Here is a 17,252-nt window from a genome sequence, read left to right as displayed (position 1 = left end):
CCTACACGCGGAACTCTTGAGTAGTCCACCGAGGCCAACTGAAGAAATGATTTTCATGGCGTTGGCGTACTCCGTACAGAGTGCGGACTTAGTGATTGAGTTGGAATAGTGCTGTTTCATAGATGATCGGCAGCAAAACTCAGCATACTCCGTACGGAGGTAGAACTTGCATACTAGAAGTAGTATTCATGATGATAAGATGAAGCAATGTAATCGATCACCCTGAACCTATTAACTCTATGTTGTACTATGTATATGCAAGATCAGGGAATATAGAAATTACAGGAACTGTGTCTATTCACGACGGTTGCAGTCTTGTCCATTCCTCGAATGGCTTCTCAGCGTGCAGGAAAGGCGGAACTCGGCTACTAACAAACGGTGCTCGGCAGCCTTAGTCGGGAGTTTCCTCATATGGAAACCAAAAGTCATCCAAAGTTGCCCCAGACTCCGCTCACCTCCATGAATGCTTTCACATTAAGTCGGCACCGAAGTTTCCTTCCGAACCAAACTTACGCTCGGCCTGACTGTCGGGCTTTCTTGCCTCCCCACAATAAGGATGGTGTATATAAAAACCTTGGCCCTGTCACTTTGATCATCGTAGTTGGTTTCCTCAAAGATATTACCTCGAGATTATTACTGAGAGAAAGTATTCTGCTGTGGACTGATCTACTGCTGGGAGTATTTCACTTAAGCCACCCTGGTCAATACGGGTCAATTGATTCTTATCTTCCATTCTTTGACAAAGAGTTAATTTGTCGTCGCATTCCATTCCGCACTAAATTCACCTCGGCGCTCGCCTTCACACCGCAATCATAAGACGCTCTCGTCTTGTTGGGGCTCGTATCCCTTCCTGCCATCCAATCCCGAGACCAGCGCCGGGGCCATCCGAGGCTCTTGGACCAAAAAACAGAGGGCAGGGCCTGAGGAAAAGGCCACGATTGCCTCAGATACTCACTCCGCCTACCACTAACTTTCCACCCTCTCCACCCATCTTTTTAACTCAACCTCTCCGGTGTCCGGCCCCGAAATTATGCGGTCCGCTTAGAGGTGGATTCGGCATCTTTTAGTTCCTTCGATCAGACCACAGCTCCTTTCTTCTTCTCTACCTTGTGTACTGTGTTCCGTTCTTCTACCTCTTTCCTTCTGTTGCCCTTTTTTATTTTCTTCGTCTCTGTTGGATCACGCTGCCAGTATCGGCGTCTTCCAACATTAGAATTGATTTGTGGTGGTTGACACCACCATCGGTGAAGATAAGGGGGTGACTCTTACCCTTCTTTGCCCCATTTTGCCGGCCTTCCTTTCGTTCTCAGCCCCGCCTTACTCGGACACCTGTTTGGATCCTCACCCTCTCCCATAGCGAAGCCAGTATGGCGCAACTCGACACTCTGGATCTGGTGGTCCTAGTGGCGCTTTTGGTGGGTAGCGTTGCCTACTTCACCAAGGGCACTTACTGGGCTGTCGCCAAAGATCCTTATGCCTCTTCCGGCCCAGCGATGAATGGCGCCGCCAAGGCAGGAAAGACTAGAGATATTTTGGAGAAAATGGAAGAAACTGGCAAGAACTGCGTTATTTTCTACGGTTCCCAGACTGGAACTGCGGAGGACTACGCCTCGAGATTGGCCAAGGAAGGATCTCAGAGATTCGGTCTGAAGACTATGGTTGCTGATTTGGAAGATTACGACTACGAAAACCTGGACAAATTTCCCGAAGACAAGATCGCCTTCTTCGTTCTGGCGACTTATGGCGAGGGCGAGCCTACGGATAATGCTGTCGAGTTTTATCAGTTCTTCACCGGTGAAGATGTTGCTTTTGAAAGTGGCGCGTCCGCTGAAGAGAAGCCGCTGTCCGCTCTCAAGTATGTCACTTTCGGTCTTGGTAACAATACCTATGAACACTACAACGCCATGGTTCGCAATGTTGACGTCGCTCTGCAAAAACTTGGTGCCCAACGTATCGGCTCTGCTGGTGAAGGTGATGATGGTGCTGGCACAATGGAAGAAGACTTCTTGGCTTGGAAGGAACCTATGTGGGCCGAACTCTCTGAGGCGATGGGTCTCCAGGAGCGCGAAGCTGTCTATGAGCCGGTGTTCAATGTCACAGAAGATGAGTCTAAGAGTGCCGAAGACGAAACAGTTTATCTCGGCGAGCCTACCAAGGGACATCTCGAAGGCCAACCCAAAGGCCCATTCTCGGCCCACAATCCGTTCATTGCGCGTATTGTCGAGTCTCGTGAACTATTCACTGTAAAGGATCGTAACTGTCTGCACATGGAAATTAGCGTCGCCGGAAGTAACCTCACCTATCAAACCGGTGATCACATTGCTGTTTGGCCGACCAACGCTGGTGCCGAGGTGGACCGGTTCCTACAGGTTTTTGGGCTTGAAGAGAAGCGCCATTCGGTTATTAACATCAAGGGCATTGATGTGACGGCCAAGGTTCCGATCCCGACCCCTACCACCTATGATGCCGCCGTTCGTTACTATATGGAAGTCTGTGCCCCTGTTTCCCGACAGTTTGTCTCGAGTCTTGCTGCTTTTGCTCCCGATGAGGCGACCAAGACAGAAATTCAGCGTTTGGGCAACGATAAGGATTATTTCCACGAGAAGATCACCAACCAATGTTTCAATATTGCCCAGGCTCTTCAAAGCATTACTTCCAAGTCTTTCTCTGCCGTCCCGTTCTCTTTGCTCGTTGAAGGCCTCAACAAGCTCCAGCCTCGTTATTACTCTATCTCGTCATCTTCCCTCGTCCAGAAAGACAAGATCAGCATCACTGCCGTTGTGGAATCCGTCCGTTTGCCTGGTGCCTCCCACCTTGTCAAGGGTGTGACGACGAATTACCTCCTCGCGCTCAAGCAGAAGCAAAATGGTGAACCATCTCCTGATCCTCACGGCTTGACGTACGCTGTCACTGGTCCGCGCAACAAGTACGATGGCATTCACGTTCCTGTTCACGTCCGTCACTCGAATTTCAAACTGCCATCCGATCCCTCGAGACCCATTATCATGGTTGGACCTGGTACCGGTGTCGCACCTTTCCGTGGCTTTATCCAAGAACGTGCCGCCTTGGCGGCTAAAGGCGAGAAGGTCGGCACAACCGTTCTGTTCTTTGGGTGCCGTAATCGCAATGAGGATTTCTTGTATCAAGACGAATTCAAGGTATGATTTTCCTGACTTCTGCCCTGCCCCCTTCGGATTCCCATGGACCCTTAATTCTAACAGGTTTTACTACAGGCTTATGAGGAACAACTTGGTGAATCCTTGAAGATCATTACTGCATTTTCTCGCGAGGGTTCTCAAAAGGTCTATGTCCAGCATCGGCTGCGTGAACAAGCTGAGCTGGTCAGCGACCTTCTGAAGCAGAAAGCCACATTCTACGTTTGTGGAGATGCCGCCAACATGGCACGTGAGGTCAATCTGGTACTTGGTCAGATTATTGCCCAACAGCGTGGTCTTCCCGCCGAGAAGGGCGAGGAGATGGTCAAGCATATGCGCAGCAGTGGAAGCTACCAGGAGGATGTTTGGTCATGATTCTTCCATGGCCGTTTCTTTTAATTGAACATGACTTCTTTTCCCTTCTCATGCCTAGATGATCTTTGCATATATACTCCGCCTGTTATTCCTTTTTATATTTTTTGTCTTTCGGCGTGATTCATGTATGCCTAGCACTTCTTTTTGGCCTTCATGCAGTGGGCGACATGGCTATTTGATCATGGCAAAATACAGCTCGCCAAGGGAGGGATGATAGACTTGACGGTTCGAAAATGTTTCAAGAATTATGTACGGAAATTAACACTACATTGGATCACGTGTGATGTCCGGAACTTGCTGATAAATACATTTGATTCTTTGGGAATTTTGAACATCATGTGGTGTAAATATAATGATTAGAAAATCCTAAGTGTTTAAAAAGCACGCATGTATAAATAATTCTTTAGATATGAAGTGGATAAATGTATAGAGATGTGAAGGTTCAAGGCTGTAGGTGGTATTCGGCCATAGCCCGGAGTTAATGTCTTGGAAGGCACCGCAACATCGTCATTGCGATTTTTATCTCAAGCCCCGAACTGGTCCTACGTACAGTCCCCTTTCTTTTCGGCCCCTTCATTATCAACTCGTTCCAGGTCGGACTCTCGCCGTCAGAGATGCGGATATTTTTCAAACATTGAGTATACGATATTACGATCTGGAGTCAACCTGTGATTCTCCGTACTCCGTTGGACCTGACGGGTGATCTTGCTATCATCTCCCCGCAGTGGTCTCCACTGCAAAAAGCCCATTCCGGATCGTCGATTTCGAGCTCATAGAACTTCAGGCTATCGAGATGGCTTATGTCGTGCCAATACATAAGGCGAGCAGCGTGCGTCATGCGCTCAAGCTGCAGTTTCTGAACCCAGAGGAGGAATCCTTGGTTGTTGCGTTGGTGACCACAATCCACCGGTCGGCTTCTGGCTGCAAAGCATATGTTACTAATATATCCAATTTGTGATAGAAAGGCCAATCGACTGGAAATTTATACGCTTACCCCCGATGGATTGAATCTTGCTGCGTCGTGTACTCTATACGCCAAAGTGTCGATGTTGGCTCGGCTTCCTGCCCCCGCCCATTCACCCACCGATCATCTTTTCGTTGGCACAGATCGGTACACCTACTGCACTCTATCATGGGACAGTACGCAAAATAGGATACGAACGGAAAGAAACTATGTCGACATTGCCGATCCGTCGTCGCGAGAATCGCAAACTGGTAACCGATGTTTGATAGACCCCAGTGGTCGGTTCATGACGCTGGAGGTCTATGAGGGCTTGGTTGCTGTGGTACCGATTATACAATTGCCTGGCCGGAAAAGGGGAAGGGCTGCAGCTGTTCCTACTGGGCCTGATGCGCCGAAAGTCGGCGAGCTCGGAGAGCTGACGACAGCGAGGATTGATGAGCTCTTTGTACGCTCCTCTGCGTTCCTCCATGTGCAGTCTGGATTGCCGCGCTTGGCTTTACTTTATGAGGACAACCAGAAGAAGGTTAGATTGATGGTTAGAGAGTTGAATTACACCTCTGCTACGGCGAGCACGAGTGCAGACGCTACTTTGACGCATATAGCCGACTTTGCACAAGAGCTAGATCTTGGAGCCTCCCACCTTATACCCGTACCCGCTCCACTAGGTTAGTTTCCCTGTGCCATGCCATATAGCATCCCCTCTACTATCGCACTCCCAGACTTACAATTCTAGGTGGTCTTCTCATCCTTGGCGAAACGTCTATTAAATATGTTGATGACGATAACAATGAGATAATCTCTCGGCCTCTAGATGAAGCAACGATATTTGTAGCTTGGGAAGGAGTGGATAGCCAACGATGGTTATTAGCCGATGATTATGGAAGGCTATTTTTCTTAATGCTTGTTCTAGACTCGGATAACCAGGTTCAGGGTTGGAAATTGGATCATCTGGGAAACACATCACGAGCTTCTGCTTTGGTATATCTTGGCGGTGGGATTGTATTTGTGGGATCTCATCAAGGGGATTCTCAAGTACTTCGAATCGGTAATGGCTCATTCGAAATAATCCAAGCCCTGTCCAATATTGCCCCTATATTGGATTTCACCATAATGGACCTCGGGAACCGCACAAGTGAAAGCCAAACCCATGAATTCTCGTCCGGGCAGGCTCGGATTGTCACAGGCTCGGGCGCTTTCGACGACGGGACCCTGCGAAGTGTGCGCAGTGGGGTCGGAATGGAGGAGCTGGGCGTTTTGGGTGACATGGAACACATCACAGATCTATGGGGATTGCAGGTCCACGCTGGAGGGGATACACTGGATACACTCCTTGTTACCTTTATTGATGAAACTCGTGTATTCCATTTCAGTCCCGATGGGGAGGTAGAAGAATTGGATCATTTCCTTGGACTGAGCCTTTCGGAGAACACACTTCTCGCAGCCAACTTGCCTGGGGGCCGAATATTGCAGGTTACTGAGCAACGTGTGCTTATAGCGGATTTGGAAGGTGGAATGGTCGTGTACCAATGGGCACCGCCGAATGGGCTGGTCATCACTGCTGCTTCTGCCAACGATGATTCAATGGTGCTTGTCATTGGAGGCGAGCTTATGACCGTCTTGGATATCCGGAATGAGGTGCATGTGGTGACAGAGAAGAAATTTGGCGCCGATAAACAAATTTCTGGTGTTACGGTTCCTGCATCGCCAACTGAAGTTTGTGTTGTTGGATTCCCTCAACTTGCCAAGGTGTCCGTTCTCAAGCTTCAAGACTTGACTGAAGTGCATACTACATCGCTGGGCCCAGCCGGAGAAGCTTTCCCGCGATCCGTTCTCGTTGCGGACGTGCTCGCGGATAGTCCTCCTACCCTTTTCATCTCAATGGCAGATGGTAGTGTTATCACTTACTCGTTCAAGACGGATGACTACTCCTTAAGCCAAATGAACAAACTAATTCTTGGGTCTGAGCAACCAACTTTCAAGAAGCTGCCAAGGGGTGATGGACTTTACAATGTCTTTGCGACATGCGAGAATCCAAGCCTGATCTATGGCTCCGAAGGCCGTATTATATACTCTGCAGTAAATTCAGAGGGAGCTTCTCGCGTCTGCCATTTTAACTCGGAGGCCTATCCTGGATCTATTGCAGTGGCTACACCACACGAGCTCAAGATCGCTCTGGTCGATCGGGAGAGGACGACACAGATCCAGACGCTTCAAATCGGTGCAACCGTACGCAGAGTCGCTTATTCACCTTCGGAAAAGGCGTTTGGTATCGGAACAATACAGCGTAAACTTGCAGACGGGGCGGAAATTGTCACAAGCCGATTTATGCTCGCTGATGAGGTTCTGTTTAGACAGCTTGATTCATTTGAATTAAGACCAGAGGAGTTAGTAGAAAGCGTTATTCGCGCAGAATTCCCGGCGGGCAAGGGTGAAAATGGACGTGAAATGATGAAAGATCGGTTCGTCGTTGGAACGGCCTATCTTGACGATGAAGGGGAAGAGTCGATTCGAGGTCGAATACTAATGTTTGAAGTTGACAATGGCCGGAAACTGACAAAGGTTGCCGAATTACCTGTTAAGGGGGCATGTCGTGCTCTGGCTATGTTGGGAGACAAAATTGTAGCCGCACTTGTTAAGACAGTAAGTAATAGTCGAGCCGATTGTTGTGAATCCGCATCTGACGAAGCCTTTCAGATCGTTATTTATAAGGTGGTGAACAACAATTTCGGTGCAATGAAATTGGAAAAGCTGGCCAGCTTCAGAACCTCGACCGCACCGGTGGATGTGACCGTGGTAGGCAACGTGATTGTGGTCTCAGATCTCATGAAGAGTGTATGCCTTGTGGAGTTTAAGGAAGGGGACAACGGCCTTCCTGATTCATTAACAGAAGTGGCTCGCCACTTCCAGACCGTTTGGGCCACGGGAGTCGCCTGCATCGATAAGGACACTTTCCTAGAGAGCGATGCGGAAGGAAACTTGATCGTTCTCCGTCGGAACCTCGCTGGAGTTGAAGAGGACGATAGGCGCCGGCTAGAAGTAACCGGGGAAATCTCACTAGGCGAAATGGTCAACCGTATCCGGCCAGTTAACATTCAACAATTGGCAAGTGTAACGGTCACCCCGCGAGCCTTCCTAGGCACAGTATGTGATTTCCCTTCACCCTCTTTGTAATACACCACTAACTGAGATCGCACAACCAGGTGGAGGGCTCCATTTACCTGTTCGCCATAATTAATCCAGAACACCAGGATTTTCTAATGCGTCTACAAGCGACAATGGCGGGCAAGATCGAGTCACTGGGTGAGATGCCATTCAACGAATTCCGGGGATTCCGCAGTATGGTCCGAGAAGCAAAGGAACCATACCGTTTTGTGGATGGCGAGTTGATTGAACAGTTCTTAAACTGTGAGCCTAATGTGCAGGAGGAGATTGCCAATTCAGTGGGCACGATGAATGTCCACGAGGTGAAAGTTATGATAGAAGCATTGAGACGATTGCACTAGAATCGTCCAGTATTAAGGAGTATCCGCCTACGCTTAGAGGGCTTACACGGGTTAGGACTTGATTGTGTGAATGTATTTAGGATGGAACGGATTAATTATTGCTCAATAACAATGAGATTGATGTGCAATATTGAACAGGCCTCAGAAAAAAACCTATCAGGTATAGAATATCTATACACTTAGTGTGACTACTTTGTATACAGAGTACGTCAGTGATATATTGTGGCGAATGTACCTCACCAAACAAGGTAAACTCACAGTAGCGTGTAATAAGCAAGGTTTCAATATGGATGTCAATGCCAATGTCAATGTCCAAAAAAGCGTATCAGAAGAAAGATTAATTATATATTTTTATAAAGTCAGATAAGTCTACTATTCATATACCCACACAGAACTGAAGAAGTAAATATCCACGCCTTGAAATCATGCCTCCTTCTTCTCATTTTCTGAATCACTCCAATCCAACAACTCCATAATCTGGTCCTGGGACAACTTATTCGCGTTCGCCTCTGCCTCCTTCAGACTCTTCATGTACTTCTTCTGCCTCTTTTTCGCATTCTTTGTCCACTCCGGCACTCCGCTGGCAGTCGCAAAGTCCTCTCCATCCTCAATTTCATCGTCGGTGTTCTCGACCTCTCCAAGCACCTTTCCGCCTCCGCTAGAACCACCTCGCAGTGTATTGGCCGAAACCTTAGCCTTCTTGCCACCTTGTGCCTCCCTCTTAGCCTTTTCCTTCTCCTCCATCTTTCTGCGATCGCGTTCACTCATTTTCTTAAACCAGGCTTCGATATATGGACGAAGTAAAATATAACCGACTACCGAGAGTGTGACCTTGGTCCAGCGGTTGAAGCCCACGTGCGCGAAAGAGTTATAGAGGTTCCTGAAGAAGCGGACGATGATCGTTTCGAAGAAGGTATATATTTGGCCGAAGAAGTCCTTCAAGGCCTCTGTGGCGACGGAGACGTCGGGAGAAGACATTTTTTTATTCGGTTGCAGTTTTTATTGTTCTCGGTAATTGGTGTCGAGAAAGGATTATAGAAAGAGATGCGGGATTTCGCGGAGGTCGTAGAGAGAGAGATTGAGAGGTTATGGCTCAGTTTGTGAGCTCAATGTGAGTTGGTTTAGAGGCAGGCGCTCAAATGAAGGCTTGTGAACCCCTTTTCTGGCGAGAGTATGAGGGATTTGAAAGTGGATTGCCCGCTGGATGCCACAAGCTCTTTTCTTTTAGCCTCCATTCGATGAGAAGAATTCCGTAATGGGAAGTGTTCCATTCTGGTCTAGTGGCTACTGTCGTTCGGGAGATCTTTTGTCCGCCCGCTTTAGCCGTAGCCAATCACAGGCGGCGTCTGCTCTTCTCCATCCATAGACGCGTCTGTTCACGCGCGCGATCAAGTATAGATCGTAACTACATCGTTTCCATCAGTATCGATAAAAGCTATCTTCTGGGGTATTAACTTTGAGGAGCTGAATTATTGGCCACTTCCCGCTGTCTGCTGAGCATGGATCCAAACGAAGAAGTTGGCCTTGAAGAGGTACGTGATGATATGGATCACTTAGTTCGAAGCAGATCTTACAGCCACTTTTCATAGCGCCTGAAATCCGCTCTTTGGCTAGCTATTGGGAAGATAGTTGATGACGAAACCATCAAACTTGGTGTGAATGCCACGCCTCAGTTCATCGGGGCCTTGACGGAGATGGTCTGGGCCCAAATAGGTATGTCCACTTTCACAGAGCGAACAGCCATGCAGCTGTCGTCACAGTTGGTTCATGGTGGCGTGTAAACTGATCATCTTCGATAAACAGAGACAGTCAGCCAGGATTTAGAATCCTTTGCTAAGTAAGTGACCGAGCTCGACTCAAAGTATCTTATGGATGGATGCTCTGCCTTGCGATTGTTATTATTTTGTCGCTTTTGTTGCCGTACTTCTGTGCCATTGGCAGAGGATCCTTGGGGATTCAATATGGTGGGTTGCTGACCTATTCGGAACTTCCTTATTAGGCATGCCGGACGCTCGACAGTTAATGTTTCCGACGTAATGCTTTTGGCGCGGCGCAACGAAGGACTGGAATCCATCCTGCGCGCTTTTATTGACCAGCAGCGCGAGGAAGAAACTTGACACATCAAAAATTCTATAGTACGAACATTTGCCTCTTAATGAGTGGCCGGTTCTTTTTGTTGAGTGCCCTACCGGGTAATGTAACCCCAGACTCATTGGCGGCTTCCTTCTCTGGACTTGCCTTAGTGGCCTCCGTAAGTGTAACCTAATTGTACTTTACTTCAGTGACATGCAGGCTAACTGTCTCGACAGGAACGGCTACATAACGGCTACATAACCCTCCAGTGGGACTAAGTGGCCAAGATATCTCGAGAATGAGATGACGCCACTGACTGCTTCCCCGCGTTAGGAATGGCTATTTTCAGCTCACGTGTTGATATCAACACATTACTGCCTTCAAGGCCGATGTGGATCTATTACAGGGTCGTGCTCACCTATCCATCTTATTTGGAGGTATCTGGCCGAATCATATTGTCGGGGCTTTCTCCCAGGAGAACGTGTTTAACATCATAGATGGTGTAATGATTATCAGATGAACTGTTACAGTGCTCTGGCGAATCAGATCTCAGGGTTGCTTTGCTTTATGGATATCTATTGCTTGTGGACCACGTCATGATAGCGTCTCCTGGTACATCAATTCGCCTCGATAGCATACCAGATATATATGAAGGGAGGAATATCTTTGAGAGCCTTCTCGCAATATACAGCGATAGTGCACCTATACTATCTTTCAAATGAATCTAGATTTATACTATCTGTTCACATTTGTGGGATACTATATAAGCTTAGGATAAAATCTCGAGAAATGCTGAACACAACTCTTGACACGGGTACTGTCCGAGCGACACTGAAGACTACGCCCTTAATGGAAGCGGTCCGCTTCCATGGACCCCGCGACATCCGGGTTGAAACAATTGATGAGCCTATTTGTGGCAAAGGGGAAGTAAAGGTGATTTGCGTTATACCTACGGTATGAACAAGGATATGCTGATTCAAGGTGAAAATAGTAGATCCGACCAGCTTTCGCTGGACTCTGTGGCAGTGGTAAGCTTTAGTTACCTCTATGTCACATGTATCGAAAAGTAAACTGATTTGAGCAAGACATACATGAACATACTGGTGGTCCCGTGTTGATACCTCAAGAACCCCATAATATAACCGGACGGTCATGTCCAGTGACACTTGGTCATGAATTCAGCGGCATCGTCGAGGAAGTAGGGGAGGGGGTAGCGCATGTGTCTCCGGGACAGCGGGTCGTCGTACGTCCGACCATCTTTGACCGACAATGCACAGCATGCAAACGTGGCTATGAGCACTGCTGCGAGAACATAGGGTTCATTGGACTTTCTGGTATGCGGCCACTGTCAAATCAATAAATAGCTGGCGACGATACTTACGCGTCCTACAGGGTACGGTGGCGGGTTAGCAAAGTACCATGTTGCATCGGTAGGACATTTCTACCCGATCCCTGACAATGTATCTCTTGAAGCGGCAGCCTTGATCGAGCCACTAGCTGTTGCCTGGCACGCTGTGGATCGGTCATCGTTCAAGATGGGCGATAATGTCATGGTGGTAGGGGGCGGGCCAGTTGGAATCGGCATTGTACAGGTGTTGAAGTTGCAAGGCGCTAAGAATATCATGTTATCAGAGCTTTATGATAAGCGCAGAAGGTTTGCGAGTGAATACGGTGCTACGCACACCTTTGATCCGGTACAGGAAGATGTGACCCAGAGGGTCATGGAAGTGACGGACAGTGTGGGCGCCGATGTCATCTTTGATGCTGCTGGTGTGGAAAAAGCATTGAACAGCGTCATTGGTGCGTGCCGCACGCATGGTACAATCATTAATGTTGCTGTGTGGGAGAATAAACCCGCAATTCCCGTAAACGACTTAATGTACATCGAAGTCAATTATACCGGGTCAGCGTTGTACGACGAAGGCTCCTTTGAAGCCGTTATCAAGGCTCTTGGATATGGTAAGCTGTTCCGGAGAGCCTTCTTGACTTGGCTTTTGTCCACCACATTTCCTGACTGCGTTCCGTCTTACAGGCCAATTGCAACCGGAAAAGATGGTTACGTCGAAAATAAAGTTGAATGAGACGGTGGAAAAGGGACTCGAGACCCTGGCCAACGACCGCGAGGACCACTGCAAGATATTAATCGACGTGCAGGCATGATGATATGGTTCTGGATTGGTTAATATCCAGTGCTATTGCTCGTTCAGGGATATGGATAGAGTTGAACTAGAGTCCTGTTTCTAGATATTGACATCGTTTGGCTTTCATCTGCCGAGTCTAGCCTCAACCGCTGCCACGATTTCCACTGTGGCACGGTCCGATCTTGCTTTAAGCTTGTGCTAAACATAGAACATTAAGTAATAGTCGTGACGTGATGAACTTTGGTTGAGCAGGAGAGAGGTGTGGCTGTGTATATGTTGTCCTGTGGCGGTATACAGCTGGCGGCCAATGAGTAACTGTGGCTAGTAATAGTCCCTTAGTGTTGTGAGTCGTGACAGTGGACCGGGACCGCAATGGAAGATTCCCTAATGCGGTCACTAATTCTGGACACGAGACCTAGTGACAGGCATGTGATTTAGGGTCCAGGGTCCAGTGCCAGTGCCGAATCAGGGGGTGCCTGGGCAGGGCTTAGTCACAGTAGCAGGAAACCAATGATAATGAGTCCTGCCTGAATGATGACGTTTGGGGGCTGGGCTGTGGGTGTGGCTTGGGACGGGGATTAACAGCTTTGTCCCCGCCTCTCCTCTTTTCTTCCCAATCAAATGTCTCGTGAGCTCCGTCCTTGTCCGTGGATCGACATCTTGATGGTGTGGACGGGTCCTCTTGTGAAAGCGATTGAAGGATTCCTCGAGTTCCACAAGCCTTGAAGGCATCCAAGGAAATGCCTCCACTGATCTGCTTGCTGCGACACCATGACCCCTGGGACCCAACCTTTTCATTCAACAATGCTGCCTGGACTGCGTACAAGTGCAAACTTTTTCCACTCTTCAGCCTTATAATACCTCTTTATTGTGAAGCTCCTGTTGAAATTTAACCCTTAGTTTCACCTGACGGCCCTCTAGCCCCTTCAGACTTCGTACTATAGCTCTCCGGCCTCGTTCCTAGTGCCACTTTCAATATATTCTTTACTCTTTCGAGAAGACTGCTTTACAGCCACCCACTTCCAGGATGGGGTTTGGCGGTGTTGTTCTCCGCTTCTTCAATTTGGCTATTCGCGTCCTTCAATTTCTCGACGGTGCTGTAATTCTAGGAATTTTTTCCTACTTTTTAGCTGTCCTCAGCCGTCATGACCAGAACATCCCTCAGTGGATGAAAGCTACCGAGGGTCTGTCCGGTGCGGCGACCCTTTACGGACTATTAGGTATCCTCTTCACCTGCTGCTTGGGAGGAGTCACATTTTTCGCCGCTGTGGCCGTTGTTCTCGATGTCTGCTTTGTCGGAGCCATGATCGCTATTGCGATCATGACTCGCAATGGCACACAGCAATGCAGCGGCCGAGTCGACACACCTTTAGGATCAGGCGAAAGCAACGCAGAATCGCCATCTAGAGTGAAATACGGGTTTGCCTGTGAACTCCAAAAAGTCACATTCGCAGTCGCAATCATCGGAATGTGAGTAATATTCTATCCTACATCCCTTCATCTGCGCAAGTCAACGTGTCAATCAGAAGTTATGCGCTGACATTCTCCACCAGCTTTTTCTTCCTGGTTTCCATTCTCTTCCAAGTCCTTTACGCCCGTCACCACAAGCGTGAGAAGCGTTTCGGACCTTCCCCGGCCAACGACTACACGTATGGTACTCGCCCTCGTGCTTTCTGGCGTCGCAAGAAGAACAACCCAGATGCCGCCAGCGCCGACGATATGCTCCCAACCCATCCTTCTCCTCAGGATGTCGAACTAGGACCTCCCCAAGAGAAGCCTAGTGGTTTTGGTGGTTTCTTCTCTCGAAACAAAGATACCGCTCAGACCACCCCGGGTGCGCCACAGAACGGCTATGGCTACGGAAACTCCGCCTATACAGGCAACTACTAAGACAACTACATTCCATACCACCTTTGAAATGTGAATGCCATGGAATTGTTCGATAACACACAAACATGGTATCCCAAAACAAAACAAAATAAATAAAATGAAATGAACTATAACAACTGGAACTAACAAACTTTGTAATCGGTGAGACTCACCGCGCGAGTCTATATCCGCTCGGGAGAAACTGGGCAAGGGCTCTATCATCTAATTCGGCTAGGAAGGTAATAACGTCTATGATTAATGATTGCAAATAAGATACCATGATCTTTTTGGATTTATGTGAGGTGATACTTTCCTGTATTGTACTGCATTGGACGATATGGGCTTGACTCAGTATTTAATGAAATCAAATTATTATCTAATTTTTGGGCACTTCTGGACAAATTCCATGGAGACTATTACAAAATTAATACAAAAATAACCGTATTAGTAACATGGAAGTCCATGCTCGTTGTCTTGACATTCCTCGTTTTCTATATTGGTGCCGCTTTCAGCTATGGTAACACCCGGGATTATGCCATCTGTTCCATGGAAGCTCTAGAATGCATGGAGGTTCTTTATATGAGCATGTTAATATACAGAGACTCGACTTCAATCTATCATTAGTGTAGCCATCCCATATGCTGTAATCGAATGGTTGATCAATTACGTTCAAGTTCCTCTAGGGGTACTGATATTCCGAAATATATATCCAAGGTACATTTCCATCCCCATCGAACCTTATCAACTGGCACACCGTAAACTACAATAGAATCGAGCAGTTTTGACAATATACTCACACTCAAACCAAGCTAAGTTCTGTGATCGAAACCTGCTTAGTCTGCACCCCCAAACACTCCAAGTAATGAATAAGGACAAAGCTACGTTCTGAGTGATAGCACAGATTGGACAATTCTCCATCCCTGCCGCTCTTTCGCCCAATTATGTAGGGGCATTCATCAGCACTGCGATTTTAGTGAGTCTGAAGTGTTGCTGAACAGGCAACTGCCAAACGGTGCATAAGGCGGCGAGATCCTGCAGGTAAACCCGTCACCACTATGATATACTAGTGGCCGGAAGAGGTGATTGTGCACTGGATGGCTATATTATTGCTTCGAGGTTAGACTTGTAATAGTATAGATTTGACAAGTGAAAGAGAACGTATTGGATCTGTATACCTGGGGAAGGGCTTATGTGTCGGTGAAAGGGTTTATGGAATACAATGAGGGAAGCTGAGATACTGGATCATATGAAGGAACTTTGATTGGTGAATGGGAGGTTCTTGTGGGAATGGAGGCGTGGAGTAGGATGGATTATATCTCTGGAGGAGTTGGTGGGATTGGTGAGTGTAATTGAAAGAGGGAATCTGCCCAAGTGTGCAGGGTTAAGTATAAACTTGAGTCATGTTTAGGCCTGCGTAGCCTTGGATCTCCAGAATGTACGTGGTATTCGTCTCTCTCCAGCAATGCGATTTTCTAGAAACTTGAAATACCATTTGCTTTTCTTTCGCGGTACGTGGATATGTAACGACTACGCCCTCCGGGTTTGTGAATATTATGAATAGAAAATGGGTACCAAATCCCCAATGAAGGGGAAAAGCCACAACGTATCCTAAATCAATTGCAAAGACCGAGATATTGAATTCGATTTGAGAATATCACGAGAAAATTACAAAATCACAGGACACGGGCTAATGAGAATAGAAGACAGAACAGTTGCATAATAAAATACGCCCTTGGTCCACTGACTAAAAATGGAAACAGAGAAGAACCATCTTGACGATGGATATGAAGATGGTGTATACTCGCACCAGGCGAGCTTTATCGGGGAATACGCACTTAGCAGGTGCAAATAGACGTTCAAGTTCACATTCACCATGCGCGGTGCATGGCGCCGTGGCGGCAGCGCATTCCGGCGGCAACAGACCCCATGAATCTGGGGCGACCGAAGTCGCATATAGACCAGGTTTGGCCGTCCTGGCTGCAGATAATGGTACCATCTTTGCAGTTTTCCTGGCTCAGTTCGTGGTGCTTGAGAGGGTGCGACTCGAAACGTGCTGGCTGCGAGGAGGATGGCGTGGCACGGGCGGCGGATGAAGTGCCAAAGGCGGAAGCGACCCTGTCGGTAGGTGCTGCGGACGGAGAAGCCGAGCCGAACATGTTAGCGGAGCTCTTAGGGCCATGGGCTGCAGCACTGCTACTAGTAGTAGTCTCGGCCGAGCTGGAATCACCCAGGAAAGGAGCGGAGCTCTTGCATGTGTAGCCCTTGCCGGAAAGACTTCCCTCTTTGGAGGGTCCTGGCAGTGGGAAGTTCACTTCCTCACCCTCAATGGTGGTGCATTTACCAGGCCCATCATTGTTGGCTTGGAAGATCTCTGGGAGACTGTCGAAGCTGTCACGACGAGAGATTGCACGTTTCGCGGAACCACCAATTGTGACCTGAGCACAGTTCATGTACATCTCGCGGTTACCAACCTTGTTAAACCACGTCCAGGACAACAAGGCCTCCCCATTTGGTGCATCAGTGGGAACTGTGAACTTGTATTTCTTTTCAATTGGACACCCTCCCAGAATGGAGTGAATCACATGGAAACTCTTTCCTTTGTCGTAGGAGAGACCGATCTGACAGGAACCGCCACCGTGTGTCGCGCTACCTTGCAATTCCATTTCGTACTCTTGTCCTGGACTGTATGTGGCGACAGAGTTGAATGGATCATTAGCGTATCCTTTGCAAGGGTAGTCAGAGCCACTGGTGGACAGCGGATTCGTGTACGAATAATCCTTCTCGCCATCTGCATCCTTGTTCAAGGGGCTTCGGATGGGATATGGCTTTGACATCTGCATGTGTGCAGAAACAGATGTAGCCAGGAGGCCGCACACAAAAGCGAGACCCTTCATTGTGGAACTTCTGGTGTTATAGTGGTCTATTCCTGAGCTATATGCAACCCCTTGCACAACGGTAAACACTAGACTGGTTAGACCTGATTTTCGAACCAAGACAGCATGCACGTACCCTGTTAAGAGACAACAGTACTTATAAGCAGAACCGCAGAACCTAGAGAGATGAAGATGTATTTTCCCGGATGGCGATAACTGGCAGTCCTTATAGCGGACAAGATGTTTTCTTTCTTGTGGCAAGGGGGAGGAATAAACAAAATCCGCCAAAACACTCAGCC

At 48.0% G+C, this 17,252-nt stretch overlaps 7 protein-coding genes across 7 annotated transcripts; 5 read left to right on the top strand and 2 right to left on the bottom strand.

Moving 5' to 3' along the window:
• Positions 1–1,310: 1,310 nt before the first annotated feature.
• On the top strand, positions 1,311–3,530 carry cprA (NADPH--hemoprotein reductase cprA; the record flags this gene model as incomplete). The annotated part of the gene is made up of 2 exons (XM_022531216.1): positions 1,311–3,158; positions 3,234–3,530. Coding segments are annotated over 2 exons (2,145 nt in total), but the record flags the coding sequence as incomplete, so codon positions are not given.
• Positions 3,531–4,323: 793 nt separating this feature from the next.
• Positions 4,324–7,997, top strand: ABOM_004085 (DDB1/RSE1 family protein; the record flags this gene model as incomplete). The annotated part of the gene is made up of 5 exons (XM_022531215.1): positions 4,324–4,439; positions 4,492–5,159; positions 5,228–7,134; positions 7,189–7,635; positions 7,695–7,997. The coding sequence occupies 5 exons, from the start codon at positions 4,324–4,326 to the stop codon at positions 7,995–7,997; spliced, it is 3,441 nt and encodes a 1,146-aa protein (XP_022392905.1).
• A 423-nt stretch (positions 7,998–8,420) lies between these two features.
• ABOM_004084 (uncharacterized protein) lies at positions 8,421–8,975 on the bottom strand (the record flags this gene model as incomplete). Its single annotated transcript, XM_022531214.1, has 1 exon — positions 8,421–8,975. One exon carries the CDS (start codon positions 8,973–8,975, stop codon positions 8,421–8,423), a length of 555 nt encoding a protein of 184 aa, XP_022392965.1.
• A 521-nt stretch (positions 8,976–9,496) lies between these two features.
• ABOM_004083 (CENP-S family protein) lies at positions 9,497–10,114 on the top strand (the record flags this gene model as incomplete). Its single annotated transcript, XM_022531213.1, has 4 exons — positions 9,497–9,529; positions 9,587–9,710; positions 9,801–9,834; positions 9,997–10,114. 4 exons carry the CDS (start codon positions 9,497–9,499, stop codon positions 10,112–10,114), a joined length of 309 nt encoding a protein of 102 aa, XP_022392900.1.
• Positions 10,115–10,859: 745 nt separating this feature from the next.
• On the top strand, positions 10,860–12,230 carry ABOM_004082 (uncharacterized protein; the record flags this gene model as incomplete). Its single annotated transcript, XM_022531212.1, has 5 exons — positions 10,860–11,003; positions 11,065–11,098; positions 11,156–11,404; positions 11,463–12,029; positions 12,103–12,230. 5 exons carry the CDS (start codon positions 10,860–10,862, stop codon positions 12,228–12,230), a joined length of 1,122 nt encoding a protein of 373 aa, XP_022392901.1.
• Positions 12,231–13,238: 1,008 nt separating this feature from the next.
• Positions 13,239–14,101, top strand: ABOM_004081 (uncharacterized protein; the record flags this gene model as incomplete). The annotated part of the gene is made up of 2 exons (XM_022531211.1): positions 13,239–13,681; positions 13,765–14,101. 2 exons carry the CDS (start codon positions 13,239–13,241, stop codon positions 14,099–14,101), a joined length of 780 nt encoding a protein of 259 aa, XP_022392902.1.
• Positions 14,102–15,948: 1,847 nt separating this feature from the next.
• On the bottom strand, positions 15,949–16,974 carry ABOM_004080 (putative extracellular protein; the record flags this gene model as incomplete). Its single annotated transcript, XM_022531210.1, has 1 exon — positions 15,949–16,974. The coding sequence occupies one exon, from the start codon at positions 16,972–16,974 to the stop codon at positions 15,949–15,951; it is 1,026 nt and encodes a 341-aa protein (XP_022392903.1).
• Positions 16,975–17,252: the final 278 nt, after the last annotated feature.

Source organism: Aspergillus bombycis (assembly GCF_001792695.1).
Source record: "Aspergillus bombycis strain NRRL26010 chromosome Unknown contig00010, whole genome shotgun sequence".
NCBI lineage: Eukaryota > Fungi > Ascomycota > Eurotiomycetes > Eurotiales > Aspergillaceae > Aspergillus > Aspergillus bombycis.
Note: the sequence above shows the minus strand (reverse complement) of the source record. Positions and strands in the feature narration are given on the sequence as shown.